The 16,688-nt window shown below is 39.5% G+C and overlaps 1 protein-coding gene across 4 annotated transcripts in view; it reads right to left on the bottom strand.

The window, feature by feature from the left end:
- Nucleotides 1-167: 167 nt before the first annotated feature.
- SMURF2 (SMAD specific E3 ubiquitin protein ligase 2) overlaps nucleotides 168-16,688 on the bottom strand; it is a 99,828-nt gene continuing 83,307 nt past the window's right edge. For all 4 annotated transcript variants that reach the window (XM_075562085.1, XM_075562087.1, XM_075562086.1 and 1 more), the window contains 8 exons: nucleotides 15,816-15,919; nucleotides 14,636-14,750; nucleotides 12,306-12,484; nucleotides 11,246-11,383; nucleotides 10,168-10,288; nucleotides 4,917-5,118; nucleotides 3,873-3,948; nucleotides 168-3,422 (listed from right to left, as the gene is read on the bottom strand). In XM_075562085.1, coding sequence (XP_075418200.1) covers nucleotides 3,323-3,422; nucleotides 3,873-3,948; nucleotides 4,917-5,118; nucleotides 10,168-10,288; nucleotides 11,246-11,383; nucleotides 12,306-12,484; nucleotides 14,636-14,750; nucleotides 15,816-15,919 — 1,035 coding nt within the window. In that variant the 3' untranslated portion in view covers nucleotides 168-3,322. The remainder of the gene's footprint in view (nucleotides 3,423-3,872; nucleotides 3,949-4,916; nucleotides 5,119-10,167; nucleotides 10,289-11,245; nucleotides 11,384-12,305; nucleotides 12,485-14,635; nucleotides 14,751-15,815; nucleotides 15,920-16,688) is intronic.

Raw genomic sequence — 16,688 nt, forward strand, 5'->3', positions numbered from 1 at the left:
CGCTGCATGGGGACCAGCCCACCCCCACCCCGAACTCCCTGAAGCTCTGCAGCGTGACCCAGGCACCACCTGGAGCAGGTCATCCTTTTCCCTGAACTCCTCCATGCTGTCACCCTGCACAGAGCCAATCAGATACTTGGGAGAAGCAATGCATTACACACTCAATATTCTTTATAAATGTCGATGCTGTGACAGTGCAAACAGCATTCATTTTATTGCTCGAGTTCGGCATGGGCAAATACATCGTTAATTTTTAAAAACCATTTACACAGATGTTATTGATAAAGCTCATGTAACAGCTGAGTGAAAATACAAAGACTATCAATGCTAAAACACTCTGTAATAAATACAATGAAAATGATAAAACTTTGCTTTTAAAGTCGGTCTGAATGAAGGGAGAATATTACATTAAGTGAACTAATTACATCTAGAAACAGAACAACTCAGCATTTGGTACAGTCATCATCCTGACAAGAACGTTCAATACCGCAAAGGGCACCCGCTGACTGCAGGCTTCAGAACGGAAGCCAGAGGAGCTGCTCTCCTGAACTGTCAAGGTGGCTGGGCCCGTCTTAACTTCCAGCAATGCACCAAAAGTTCAAATCAGACTTAGTGTTATCAAAGAAGACACATTACACATTGTTTTTCAAAGACGGGAAACTTGTGCTCTGGACTGTAAATACAAGAAGGGAAAAACAGACTTGGTAAAAATAAAACCCATTCAGGGCAACAAACATGTGCAAATGAAATGTACACTATACAAAGCACTATTTAAGAACTCTGAACCATGAACTCAGACCCTTGGAAACAAAACTCACCTCTGTACTCATGAGCTCTACAGAATAACCACTGTTCCTATGTAAGCACTCAGGATGGAACAGTATGTAAAGCTGGTACCACATCGCTGAAAGAACCTAACTAGAATACGGTTATGGAAAAGCCTAGCTAAGAGGGACACGCAGAAATAAATATTCACATTGAGCATGAGGTGCAGTGATACGCTGGGATTTTTGTTTGCTTAGCACCCATTTAGAAGTAATCAGGTAATGTAATTTTGAAACTGAAATCATGTGCTTAAGAATCATAAGGTGATGCCATAGACTGGTAAGAACCAAGGGAAATTTATTTATTTTAAAGCTCTTTTAAAAATCATTATCACAAAGTTAAAAAGGCACTCAAGAAGCAAAGATATCTGGCTGCTCTGTGTTGTACATTACAACAATTAAGCGTAACATTTCATAATTACTGCATCCCTGTCAGACCTGGCTTCTATATAACATGCTGATCTTGTACTTACTCTTTGCGGGAGGACTACGAGTCGGCACAATTTCAGGCTGCACTAGTGCTTTACAGCAACCAGTTAGGTCCTGTTGTGAAAGCTGAACACTACCGATGGCCACACAGTACAGCCATCTACCGACATTTCAAGATTGCGTCAGTACTAAGAATGCAGTAGGTAAAACAATGGGAAGAAAAAGGTCACATAAGCACATTACACAGTTGTTAGAGTTATGCTTGTGGCAAATTTGGCTGATGAAATACATTTAAATACTTATAAAACTACTTAGGTAGTACCCAAAGTTCTTTAAAGCAGCAAAATCTCCCCCTCTTACCTCCCTTACCCTCCTCTCTCAGTGGAAGCTTACTTGGAATCCCAATGCACGAGAGTAAAAATCCAGCTGGGCTGTGTGAACAGCCTGGGGCTGTGCGGCCCCTGTTCTCTGGGACCTTTACTCTGGAGGTCACCATTCCATCACAGGAAGTATGTGAGTAGAAACGAAAGGATCTACTCATTTTGATAATTTCAATACTACCTTCCCAAAAGTTGGTGTTGGGATTATCTTATCAATATAAGAATGAACGCACATGCGTACACACACACACACACACACACACACACGTGGTGCAGACTTGTGATGGCTGAATTGAAAAATCCACTCATGGTTTCAAATTCTCTAAACCCTCACGCTAGAGGTGCTAGGTGTCTTCTGGATCCTGCAATAGGCCATATACCCTGAAAACCCCAATCTGGACATTTCAAATTCAGATGTTGGTTTTCAACACTAAAGGAACAGGGCTTCCTTGACTTCAAAATCAACCCTTTAGTTAAAAAATAATTTATCCCACAGAGTTAGTTATAAGCACTGTTTCGGTACTATTCACGTCCCCTATACCTCCAGTACCACCTCCACTTCATTTTGTTAGGTAAAAGCAGGGCTTTCTAAGTTTGCTAAACAACCTTTAGTGACTTTTTCCTTTCTCATCATTTTCTTTAAAATGTCACAAGCAAGGCAAGGGAAAAGAAAGATTCAGGATGGTTTACTTCATAGAAACTGATCCTGTAATTAAAATAGAGTATAAATTAGGTGCACTTGTCATAGGATACTTTGGTTGATAGAAATAGTATTTATCGAAGATAAGCTGATCCAGAAAAAGAATGGACATTCCCATCCCATCCCATCCCCATGCTCTCAGGAGCTATAAAAATGCAGTATTTCTATGTAAGATGAAAAATAAATCCAAAATACCTGATCATATTGGTTTCAGATAAAAAATGGTTATTTGTTGCTGTTATTTTTATGTCTCTTTAACCAGGGGCCTCTAACACAGATTCTTATTGTATCAAACTCATACATTTAGACTAAGTGGTTGCTTTAGGAATTTGACACCCAAATCTTTACAGCTGTAATCAAGAAACTCATGCTTAAGAAATATAAAAAAGACTCACTTAGGCTAGGTTAAAACATATAATGCAAAATAGAATGCTTTGCTATAGGAAACTGTAATTAAACATGTAAGTGGCTTAATTTCATAAAAGATGATTCTTTTAACGAATTTTTTACAAAGTTAGAATAATCCAAAATAAATTTATTTTATTCTTACAAAGAGCAAGTACAGGAACTGTTCAAAATCATGTATCCAATCAAACTGAAATGTGACTTGTACCGACTGCTGAAGTTGTCTTGATGTTTCAGAAACTGGAAATCTGTGAAGCGATTTGAATAGATTACCTTTTATAAAAATAGTAGTAGTCTTTACGTGTCGAATACTGCCTAACTCTGGAAATGTAGGAAAAGTCAGCATTCTTTAGGTTCAAGATATCAATTTTAAATAGCAGCTGAATGTGGCCTCATGGCAACGCATAAAGACCTTTTTTTTTTCCCTCAAAAAGGAATTTCAAAATCGTCCTTTCCCCTCACAGTGTCCTAAAATTAAAAAGGGGGTAGGGGGATGGGGGTTCTGTATCTCAGCACTCTTTGAAACTTTGCTGAAAGGAGGCTGTTGATCAGGGGCATAAATAGTCCTGGGGTCATCCTGGATGTCATTCCACAGCAAATCCACATGTTTCTTCGATGGCTGTTAGCAGCTTTTCATACAGCTTCTCGTAGCTTTCATAGGGTGGAATGTCAATTCTATTGAAGCTGTGGATAAGAGCAAACCAGATTTTGTACCATTCATTCAAATAAGTACACGGGTAGAGGAAACTTCTACAGCCAAGTCACTCTCACAAAGCAAGCTACAGTCTCTAAAATAGAGACTACCTCCTCCTTACTAATCTCAGAATAATTTCAACGTCTACATCAAAGGGTCACTTAGATTTTTTTGTTTTGGAGTTAGCTCTGCAGGTGCAGTGTTTAAGCACTCACACTCTCCTGCTAACCAAGAGTTGGCAGTTGGAACTCACCCACCTTTCTAAAGAAAAAAGGGTTCATGCCTATTCTCTAGGGGCACTGTGAGTTGGAAGTGACTAGATAGTAACTGGTTATGAGTTATTTCTTTTAAAGGAGTAAGAACAATCCATAAGAGTGAGTCAAATCTGCAAGAAGCCAACACCTACAGGGAGCGGATAAAGGGGCTAACAAATACCTTACCAAGTGTGAGCTTTTGGCAGGTTGTTGGTACAGGCATCAATCTGGTGTATTGTGAAGAGCCGTGGACCTGCAGCACCTGCACACAAAGTCACAGTGGCTCACGATTCTTCAAATAAAAGACACACACACACATCGGGCAGGAGAATACTGGGCAACCCACACCCAAGCTACCACAGGAAGCAAGAAAAAGCTGGGCAAGACCTTTAGGTAAGCCTGGATTCTTTAACAGGCCAGCATTTCAACTTGAGGGGGAAAAATTCTGGATTGAAATTGTTTGCCAACTTCCACCCTCTATACAAATTATAGCATCCCAAAAGATGAATGGCAACTGGGACAAAGCCAAGAAGAAGCACAGACACTTGTTCCAGAAATCATCAGACTTGAAGCGATAACATAGTGCAAAGTTAGGTTTCAGAACTCAAGTTGGACTGGAGAATAAATTTCATTAATGACAAGGATTTCTCCATACAGGTAGTGCAAAACAACTCAAAGTGAGTGCTCCTCCTGAGCGCAGCAGGCAGCACAGCTGGTGTGCTGGTCCCTGCTCTGTGTCATCACAACCTAAGGGGCTGAGAGAGAAGGAAGCAAGGGCCACCAGGAAGCATCCCGGAGATGAGCAAATCAACCCACAGGGAATGGCTTAATTTTATGGAACTGACTCCTAAAATGGAATATGGTTGTAAATAAATGGTGTGATGCCATGTAGTAACTCAAAGTGCTTCTGACCAAGCCAATGCTGCTACTGATTCCTCCTAATAAAAGAGAAGGGGAGGAAAGAGGCATAGCATGGGGTAAACGCTCAGCTAGGTTGAAGTTGGTGGCTTCCCTGTAGAGAATTGCAAAAAAACAAAAAAGGTTGAGCGTCCCACATGCCATATACAACATACTCTGCTCCCTGCAAACACAGAAGACAGCTAAAAAGGCTTTGGGAAGGAACAGAGGTGAAGAAGGAGAAGGTGGTAACCAGATATGAGAGGTACAGATGAGAACTCGAGAGCACATGGTTTGTTGAATGGTAAATTACAGGCGCCCCCCCTTATGTACCTTGTAATGCCTTGAAGCCTTGCAGAGGCACTCTAGATGACCCTGTCACAAACTGAAGCAGCCGTGCTCTTCGCTCTTCATCAAAAAACTCCACAGCTTTCCAGAACCACTTCACAACGTTGCTATCTGGTGTACAGTGTTTTAACCGGGTGTTTACCTTCCAGTCATTAACATCTATCTTCCCAAGTCCACAAATGATGAGCTAGCAAATTACAGAAATAATAAGTCAGTGGAAGCCAAAATTATGCCCCAACCACCTCAAAAACGGAACTCTGATGTGCAGTGTTAGCTCGTGTACAGCTTCTCTTAGTCAGAGTGCCCAGCAAAATCACCTGGAGAACTTGTCCAACTATACACACCAGGTCTCTGCTCAGAGACTAATTTGGTGAGTCTGAGGTGAGGCTTTAAGGGTCTCTATTTCCCAACGCTTTACAGATCACAACTCTGCAGGTTCCCTGCCCAGCCTCGCGCTGGACAGAGCAGGTCGATAAGTCAAAAATCATAATAAAAACCTGAAGTTAAAATAATAATAATTAATAAACAAGCACAAAATGAGACCGAAAGCGTAAACATCGTTTTAGTTGGGTCTCACTCATGGGCTTCAACACTCACTGGCTTCGTGATCTGGGGTGTGGGCCTCCCTTGGGCTCATGTCCTCTGCTGTAGGTTGGCAACATTTTCTAACCAACAAACCCTGACTGTGTTGACTAAACGAGTTAATGTGATCAACTTGATAGCCTTAAAAGTATACCCAAGTATAAAATATACTTGGACATAGACAAAGCAAATGCTTGGCATCTTGATGTAAGATCCTTTGAGTTAAACTTTTTTTTAAAAAACATTTTATTTAAAAAAAAACATTTTATTAGGGACTCTTATCACAATCCATACATATACATACGTCAATTGTATAAAGCACATCCATATGTTCCCTGCCCTAATCATTCTCAAAGCATTTGCTCTCCACTTAAGCCCTTTGCATCAGGTCCTCTTTTTTTTCCCTCCCTCCCTACTTCCCCCTCCCCCCTCCCTCATGAGCCCTTGGTAATTTATACATCGTTATTTTGTCCTATCTTGCCCTATCTGGAGTCTCCCGTCCCCACCTTCTCTGCCGTCCATCTCCCAGGGAGGAGGTCACATGTGGATCCTTGTAATCAGTTCCCCCTTTCCAACCCACTCACCCTCCACTCTCCCAGCATCGCCCCCCACACCCCTGGTCCTGAAGGTATTGTCCACCCTGGATTCCCTATGCCTCCAGCTCCCATATGTACCAGTGTACAACCTCTGCCCTATCCAGTCCTGCAAGGTAGAATTCGGATCATGGTAGTTGGGGGGAGGAAGCCTCCAGGATCTGGGGGAAAGTTGTGTTCTTCATCGGTACTACCTTGCACCCTGACTGACCCATCTCCTCTCCTATGAGTTAAACTTTTTGATGGTGTTAATAGTAACATCTCCTAAGGGTCCAAGACCAATCTTACAAAGATGTTTACGGTGAATTTCAATATGTATAATGTATAATAAAATGTAATTTACAATCCTAAATTTTAGAATTAATTTTGTTAATCCAGTGTAATACTAAAGTATAGATTATTTTCCCACTGAAAACTGGAATGATTTTATTAGATATATAAACTCTACCCATACTGCTTAAAATCTCCAGCACTCCAAAGATTTTACTGAATTGAGGTCACATGGAAAACTGAAGAGGTTATTCAAATTGGATTACGGGTATATGTATAACACTAAAGATACCTCCCTAAATGCTTTTCTTTCAAAGGAGTGGTAATTATAGGGCCAAATTCTTCACTCCTTATATAAAATAATGAAAAAAGCTTATATTTTAACTTCACTGCATTCTTACTAAGGTTTTCTTCTTCTACACTCTGATCATTTCCTTCTAGCCATTTCACTATTGAACAATTCAATCACAAACAAAAAGGGGGAAGAGTATGGAGCAAGCCAATTTCTTAAAGATTTATTTAACAGGTTTAGTTGAAAGGAGATCCATGGTTGCAATTGACAAATACAGTCATGTTTTACCTTATGTGTAGTCTTCAAATGTTTACGCTACAACTATGTAAATACGGACTGCTGGGTGGTGGTGAGGTGTCAACTAGGCAGTGCCGACGCTCAGCGGCGTTGCATGGAAGAGGGACGCACGGCCTGGTCCTGTGCCACCCGCACAAGCATTAGGTCCACTGTGCCAATCCATCTTCTTGACTGGCTTTCTCATTTTTACCAGCTTTCTCTTTATCTAGCATTTCCTTTTCCATAGACTGGTCCTTTCTGATAACATATCCAAAGTATAGGAGACAAAGCCTTGCTGTACTGTGTTCTATGGAGCATTCTGGCTATTCTTCCAAGACACAGTACTTTGTTCTGTCAGTCTGAAGCACTTTCAGTACCATAATTAGAATGAATTCTTGTGCAATTTTCCTTATTCTTGTTCAATTTTCACATGCATGTGAAGTAACTGAAAGTACTGTGGCATGGGCCAGGTGCACCTTAGTCTTCAAAGTGACATCACAGGGACACTCTGAGTCGGAATCAACTAAATGGTAGTAAGAGTTTGGAATAGTGAGGTCAAATTAAAAAAAAAAATTTTTTAATGACTTCAGTGGAAATTCATTAAGGAACTTACCATATATACTCGTGTATAAGCCGAGGGTTTCAGCACGAAAAATGTGCTGAAAAACTGGGGTTCGGCTTATACACGGGTCAGTGGTACCCCAGTGAGGTGTAACATCTCGCTGTCCCCCCCACCCAGGTAACGGGACGAGCACCCCGTTATCTCGTGGGTGATTGCCGTTTCTCTGCTGTTCATTCAAAGCCCTGCTGACACTGCAGGGTTTTGAATGTTTGTTTACAAACATCTAACCAATCAGAGCCGTCCTATGACGTGGATGGCTCCAATTCGCAGAAGCACCAATAGTGATTCACTTATGCAGGCAGCTGAACTGGTAAGGATGCATCTGTGGCTGTGCTCTGTCTCTCCCCTCTGGTTTCTGTGTTAATTTACATCCTGCATCCCCCACCCACACGGACTCCCCCCACCTTCTTCCCATCTTACACTTCATGGTCGGACGGAGGGGAGGGGGGTTTGGGGGGTGCATTACCATTGAAAGTTCTTTTTCCAAGTCTTGTTTTTTAATCCTATTAGATATGGATACTCTTGAACCAAAAAAAAAACCATCAGTCATATGAGGCTGATTTCAAACTGAAGGTTGTGTCAAGAGCAGAAGAGAGCAATAACAGTATTGCAAGTAGGGAATTCTGTGTTGAGGAAAAGCAAGTAAGGGAGTAGAGGAAAATGAAGGTTGAGTTGGAACAGATTCAAAAAGCTCGTCGTGGATAAATGTCTTTTTATGGGGTTCTAGAGACTGAATTTCATAAATGGGTTATGGAGTGTCATCAAAATGGTTACTGTGTAACATGTATGGGAATCCGCATACGTGCTCTACAAATGGCTAAGGATGACAAATATAAAGCACCAGGCAATGAAAAATTTGCTGTGTCAGCAGGATGGTGACCTGCTTCGTGAATAGGTTTGGCCTACTATGTTTGAGACAAAGAACAAAAATTTCCCAGAAATTGCCACAAGACCATGAAGAAAAAATATGTCATTCTAGTCATTTATTATAAAACAAAGAATAATTTATAATTATGACCTGGCAGATACTGGGAATATGGATGAAACTGCCATAACTTTTGATCTTCCAAGCAACAGAACTGTATCAAGTTTAGGAGAAAAAAAATATTTTTCTCAAAACCAAAGGAAATGAAAAACAACACTTTAAAGTTGTTCTATCATGTTTGGCTAATGGAACTAAGCTGCATCATGTCATTATTTTTAGAAGAAAGACCTTGCCTAAAAAGATCAATTTCCCACCAAGAATTACTGTGCATGCACATGTTAAAGGCTGGATGGATAAAGACGGAATGAAAAAAAAAATTGCTGGAAGAAATTTGGAACCGAGGACCAGGAGCAGCCTTAAAGAAAAAGCCATCGTTACTTGTTTGGGATATGTTCAGAGCCCACCTATCAGATGACATTAAAAAAAAAATTGGCAAAATCTAGCCGTTATTCCAGGCGGGCTTACATCTGTACTGTAGCCTCTGGATGTATCTTTGAATAAGCCTTTTTAAAGACCATGTGCGAAGGATGTGGCATGAATGGATGTCATCTGGTCAAGCCCGACTAACAAAAGGAGGAAATCTCATGAAGCCTGACATAAAGTTAATAGCAAAGTGGGTTCGAGATGCATGGGAAGACATTCCAGAAGACATGGTGCGACGTGCCTTCCAAAAATGTAGTATTAGGAATGCTATGGATGGCAGTGAAGACTGCGCTTTGTATGAAATTGACAGCAGTGATGGTGATGATGGCGATCTCAGTGAGGACAGCGTCTATGATGACCTCACACCAGCTGAAGCTCTGCATTGGGATACGTACGGATGATGATGAGGAGTCCAGTTTTGAAGGATTTTAACTCTTTACATTTTAGCTTGGTTGCTGATTGAGCTCAGGGAACCGTACTCTTAAGGTGTCATTGTTGATACCTTATTGTTTTTGTTGAACCTATTTTCCACTTACTGTGTTGGTTTACTAATGTTCAATGACTTCTTGTCCTTTTATTTATGTTTTTTATTTGAAATATTTAAATACATTACCCCACTGATGTCTCAATTTTTAGTGATTTTATTTTCATTTGTTTTGATTATTGAAACTCACCAATAGCTTCTGCATTTTCCACCCTAGGCTTATACTCGAGTCAATCAGTTTTTCTGGTTTCCCAGGTAATCATTAGGTGCCTCGGCTTATACTCGGGTCGGCTTACATTCGAGTACATTCAGTAATTATAAAACCAGACTTGAGTTCAGTTGAAGACCAACTTTAAGTGAAAAATAAAATACTGACACTGTTAGTTAATATGAAAAATCTAAGGATAGTCAGAGAACTTATCCTGAATGTTTTAATTATTTCCTCTATGATCATGTCCCCAAATTGCTTTCTTTTAAAGCCAAGTTTAAAATCAATGGGCTAGGACTTTATCTAAATAAACTCTAATATGGTGGGGCCCAATTAATGTGTTTGAACTAAGTTAAATCACAAGAATGTTCACATAAGACAGGAAATCAGTTCAGAACAAGAAGGGGCAATGAATAAAGATTTTAAAAAATTTTTTTAAGTAAGATAAATCGCAACTTTATGTTGTTCCACTAGTCACTGCCATAATGTTAATGCACTGACCTCTAACTCCTTTTCATCAAATGTCTTCAGCAGATGCTGGGGGATTACTTCATTGAATCCTTTCTGCAGAGCCAGGAATTGAGCCTCAATGCCTCGTAAAAACCTCCAGTTCACATAGAGCCTGTAAAAATTGGGCAAGGGATTTAGATGATCGTATACACTCAGCTCCAGTAATTATGATGAGCGACTGCCTACATTCAACAACCTTGCACTTAACACCCATCTAGCATTTCAAATTTAGTCTAAAAGAATCTCTGGCATAAATGGATCCTGAGCTGTGGAGCAGTTCAATCTGATAAAAAGTGGTAACTAGCACCGCCACTAGCAAAAGCAGAAGAGAGAATGCAGAAAGTTTAGAGCTGAGATGAGTCTGTCTGTAAACATATTACCTATAGAGTTATAAGGTCATGATGTATATGGTACATGCATGAGATGATAAAATGTTTTCATCAGTAAAAACCCTGATGAGATTTATTTCTAGGCTTATTTGGAGCCAATAACCCAAGTAAAGGAGCATGTCATAGAGCACAGCAGTGCTCTGTGTAGCTCACTGTAGCAGCCAAACTGTCACTGGCCTGCTGACAGCCTCCTGTCACACGGACCAAGGCTGGCATATGACTCACTTTAAAAAAGGAGAGAGAGAGATGATGCCAGTTCCAGGTTTAGACCCTGGGAAGATTTGCTTGCTTTTGTGCTCTGAGAAGTTTGGTTCTCATCTGGGGAGGGGAGGGGCTTTGGGAAAGTAAGCAGGCCCTGCCACCGCCACTGCCCCCACCCCCACCCCCATATAAGCAGAACCTAGTCCAGAGTAAAAACTAAAGTCTGTACAGTGACCCCAGTTGAGCCATTAGATATGAGTAAAGAGAACACCGTGACAATTCAGTGCCAGCAGACAGCATCTGAGTGATGATGTGCTATCCCCAAAGTACTGACCCCTTACAGTGTGAGAAAAAGTGAAATAATTGTGTTTAAGACACGAAATTCTTTACAGCCTATTTTGGAGCAATGGGTAACACTGCCTTAATATTGAGCTGTTCAATAATTAAATTCCCAGTTTTTAGAACATTGAAGTGCCTACCTGACATACTCTTTTTTGTTTTCTTCAGTCACTGGGATACTTTTGCCATTTGGTTTAAGTTCATGTTGAATAATTTCACCATATGCATTATGTTCAACACAAAAGGTATGGTCCAAGACACCTGTAATATCATTCTCACTAAGGGAAAATTTAAAAAAGAGTAACTTAGCTGGGAAACCCAAGATGTAGATTCTATTGATGCATGAACTGTTGAGAGAAAAACTAATTTGTGACATTATAAATATAAGGCAGGATCCTGTATTATTCACCCAAACCACCTGGTTCTTGGGTAGAAAAGTTGAAGCGCTTTAACTTCCAGAAATACTGGGCATACTTCACATCTTGCATGATTAGAAAGAACACAGGTAGGCTTTGTTAGGCCCACCAAGACAGGAGAATCCCCACTGCGGTGATCATGATGGTGATGGTAAAGTCCTGTGTGAGTGAGTCTGAGTGTGCCTCCCAGAGGCCAAAGAGCCTGAGTATCCTCAGGGAGAAAGCTACTTGTGTAGTTTGTAACAATAAGCATCACCAGTGTTATCTTCACCAGTTCCCAAAAAGCCAGTTCTTACAGATCTCAAACTCTGCCACTGCCAGTGCGTCAATTCTGACCCCACAGTCTCCCTGCAGGACAGAGAAAAACTGCCTTTTTCCATGAGTCCTAAGAGCCCCATCTTTCTCCCTCAGGGCACCTGGTTTCCAACTGCAGGTCCAGTGCATGACCCACTACGCAACTAGAGCTCCTGACGTTTGTACAGGCGCTCTTTAAAAAAGCCTGGTTTCAAGATCACCACTTCATTAAAGGCAATGGCTGCAGGCATTTCTGATTCTCTTCTGTCCAAGGGTGAATAGACCCTGCATCATGCAGACGAAAGGATCTCTTCCAACAGAGTGCACTAGATGGTTTCCTTTTAAAAGTAATAATACTAACTTACAACCACTCTTAATATTATTGTCTATGCCCAGATTTTAAAATAAAAATGCACATATACATTGTATACCAAGTATCTTTCTTAAAATCAGAAATTCTAATAAAATGGCTACAGGATTCAATACATACAGTATCCACACTAAACTGTTATGAAGATCTGGATCAACTAACTCCATGTCATCCAAAGTAATCGACTTCCCAAGCAACTGTTTGTAAAAAGGCAAGGTGAAGCCACCGTCAATGTAATGTCCATGAAACACAGCCATTCCCATGATCCGGCCAACGAAGTGGAAATAGGATAAATGCTCCTGGAATTAAAAAGTGTTTACAGAAATATTCAAGTTACAAAGTACCTAGGGAACTTTTAACAAAAATTAAATATTTAAACACTCATCTTTTGGGGGCAGTTATCAAAATTATACAGTGATGCCCAACTAATTAAATGGAATATGTTATCATATTGCACACTGAAGATTAGTGTTTTTATAGCACAAGCTCAAAATTTGTCTTTATATCTATATAAAATAACGTATTACATAAGGGTCAAAGCCCCTCTCACAGGGCAAAAAGCACTATGTATAATTAACTTCAGATACTAAGTCCTTACTAGACTCCAGGTGCAGCTTCATGATAACACCTGTTCTATCTCTCAGCTCACTCCTACTGACGGTCTTTTAGAACCAGTACTTTTAAAACCCATTTCCCACTTTTTTGACTAACCAAAAAAACAAACTCACTGCCATTGAGTCGATGTCAACTGAGACTGTTACTTTTTGGAGGAACAGAAAGCCCCATCTTTCTCCCAAAGGGTGGCTTTGAACTAATGACCTTGTGGTTAGTCGCCCAACTTGTAACCACTATGCCACCAGGGTAGTTGAACCTCTAACATTATACCGAAGAGTTGAGATTTGGTGACAGTCTTGGATTAGAATCCCAAGTTGGGCCTAAATCGTTATGTATTCTTGGGCAAATTACTTAACCCCTAAAAGGCCTAATTTTCCATATGTGGGGAAAATGGGACTAGTAAGAGTACCTCTGTCAGGAATGAAAGGGTCTCTCAATAAGGAATAAAATGAGATGAAGCCCACCAGCATATCAAGCACTCAACTAATATGAGTTGTTCACTACTGGCAGGGTTAGGATGGGTCCTCAGGCAGACCCATTACCTAAATATCACTCCTTTATAAAGAATTCCCTAGACTAATGTAAGCTACAATGTTCAGATATATGTACTTTTTCCTTATAAGTTATATTGTTAGTTGTATTTGAAAATTCTTCTATTTAATGAAAAACCCGTAAGCTTTATCTTTAAATCCCTCCCTTTTATCTTTTAATAAAATTTTATTACATTCCTTTAAATCTTAAAAAAAATTTTTTAAAGTAATATCTAGGCATCACAAAATATTCAGAAAACATATACAAATCTAATTTTCTGAGATAATCACTTTCAACAGTATGGTGTGGAACCTTTCAAGATTTATACATCTAAATATCAAATTGTATTATTCTGTTTTATAATCTTGTTTCACTTAACATCATAATTACCAACGCTGTTGTTTCACAATTTTTTAGTGGTTGTGTAGTATATGCCATTTCGAAAGATCATAGAAATAATTTAACAATGAGAGTCATCAATAGCTAACTTTTGCTGGGTGCTTAATATTGTGCCAGAACTGTTCTAATGCTGTATAGTCATAGACATAAGTAATTCTCACAACTGTCTAAAGTACAAACTACACTAACTGTATATGTAAAAATGCAGAGGTTAATGCCAATACATGTTGTATAGTATATTTCTCATCGCTAGCAGTGACGAAATTGAGACTAAGCCAATGAATGTGCCCAAGGTCACAAAGCTAGGATCGGTTGGACCAAGCTATGATCCCATGTCTTTCATTTCAAAATCAATGCTCTTAACCATAGATTAAAAGAAAATAGAAAAAAAAACCAACACCACTGCCATCCAGCCGATTCCCATCCACAGCAACCCTGCATAGGGTTTCCGAGACTACATGTTCGCAGGAGCAGGCAGCCTCACCTTTCTCTCCAGAGAAGCGTGGAGTCTGAATTACCCACCTGCAGTTAGCAGCTCAATGCTAGTCCACAGCACCACCAGCTCCCCAACAACATACGAGGGGGCTTCAAGAAGCTTGTGGAAAAACTCCATTATCGTTTCATTCTATTTTTCTAGAAAATTTTCTGAAGTCCCCTCATAGGTTATTCTCCTTTATGTCACAATTAATCCCCCTCGTGTGGACAACTATATTGTATCCAGTTGGGGTTATTACTGTAACAATGATGCAGTGAACATAGCTGAACCCAAATCATTGCACAGATCCATAATCACCGACTTGGGGAAATGTTCTATAAGAATTGCTGAGTCAAAGAGTATAATTAGGACAAGATAAGCAATGTCTATACAATAAACAATTCATATCAATATCACTAAAAATCCATACCGGATTAACAGCAGAATCAGGATTAATCTGTAATGTATAGATATCATCCCTTGAATACTGGAAAAGGCCATAGTATGGATTCAACATTTCATGAGATAAGAGATACAACCATTCCCTAGAAAACAAGATGTAACAAAATATGTTTTGTTAATAAATATATTTTAAGATATGCCATCAATTTTGCATCAGAGCTCGAACAAAACATTAGAATCCAACCCGATGCATGTGATTCTTGTATACAAAAGCAGTTTGTGTTTCGGTCACTCAGCGCTGGTTGGCGTTGTTAGTACATGTTATTTAAATCTTTTGCAACTGTTCTGAGTGTTTTGCTATAAGTTTCTTAATTTTTGTGGCTTGTTGTACTGCTTTTAGATAAAAACATGGGTCCTAAGAGTTTTTTGAAAAGAATCATCATGCCAAGGAACTGGTTAACCATGTTATCGATATTGTAGGTGATAATTTAGTAAACCCTTTCTGACAACAAATAAGGAAATGCCAAAAGCAGACAACATTAGACAGATTTTTTTTTTTTTAAAGAGAAAGCCAGCCAGGTCCTAGTGAAAAAGGCAGAGAAGAGAAAAAAAACTCCTGAAAAGCAGCGACCAGTTGATTTTTATGGAAGGGGCTTCCCCTTCCAAACAATGAGTCTCTCCCATCCCTCCTCTCCACATCTGTGTCCACAGATCCAGATCCTCATCCAGCGCGAGGTATGGGCCATACTGTAGTTGTTAAAAACTTTTTAAATGTTGTGTTGCTTATTTAAATCATATTATTTAACTTTGAACTTATTTACTGTACTTTGAAATTTCTGTGTAATGTTTTGTATAAAAAGGCAAGGTTAGGGTAAAAACTTGGTCGAGAATGGATTAATCCACTTTTAGTTATTTCTTATGGAAACACTGATTCAGAACTCGACTATATTGCATCTCTTCACTCCTTTTAGGCTGGATTAGTGTCGAGCTTCTACTATGTAATCAATCCACTAGGCAATTCTAAAGTATTTTCCTGATATCAGTAGTACCCTAACCATACCCTGAGTGTTACTATTAGGGTACCCTCTATAATTGCAAACATTTAGAAATATACTAAAACATAAATGTTGACAAAGAGGTTAAACCGCAGACGTATCTTAAATCTATATAAAGTTCTACATGTCACTGACTGATGAGCAAGTCTTTACCTGGCAACCCCTCCATAGTCCAGGCCTTCTTCTCCACGAAATTTTATCATTAATCGCTTCCACAGGTCTTTTGGACGCATTTTCATGACCTGTCGATATGATTCCTGAGAAAAATTTTAAATTGTATTATTACCAGGCGGTTTTAACCTATTATTTAACTCCCCCCATTCAATCCACAAAACATGCTTATTTAAATAAAGTGAAATTCGTTTAACAATCAAATCAATGGATAAATTTCAAATGTTTTAAAACTTCATGGAACTTTTGAAAATAAAAGGGATAGAATGTAATGCTACTGAAATATCATACTGAAGGCCAACTAGCAGTGGATCCATTCACATACAAGGGGCTTCAAAAACTTGATCAAAATAAAAAAAGAAGAAAATTTGATCAAAAATTCCACTCTCTTTTAATTCCGTTCTTCCATGAACTTTTGGAAGCCCCTTCATATTAACGGCAAAATACAATTTGGGAGAAAAAACAGATTTAAAAAAACAACCAGTTTACCTAATTCTAAGCCAGAGGCACCAGCAGAAAACAAAGATAGCAAAGAGAAAGGCTTCAAGAGCATGAACCACCATTAATGAGAATCTTCACTACGAAGTCAGAAGTCTTCTCAATGAAAAAAGTTCATCTCCTCAGAATGCTGTGCCCACAAACATCTCTGCCCAAATGAGTGGACAAACCCCCGCCTTTGACCTTTGCAGTCCAGACCTAAGAACACTGAAGCTGGCAGTAGGGCAGTAATTCAAAGATAAAAGGGTATTCTTGAGAGTGAATTTCTCAGTAAATTAAGGAAGTAGGCAATCTGCAGTAATTAAATAATTTCCTGATTTAAGAGTCCCTTCACTCTGGAAAAAAAGGAGTTCTAAT

Source organism: Tenrec ecaudatus, chromosome 10 (assembly GCF_050624435.1).
Source record: "Tenrec ecaudatus isolate mTenEca1 chromosome 10, mTenEca1.hap1, whole genome shotgun sequence".
Classification (NCBI taxonomy): Eukaryota; Metazoa; Chordata; class Mammalia; order Afrosoricida; family Tenrecidae; genus Tenrec; species Tenrec ecaudatus.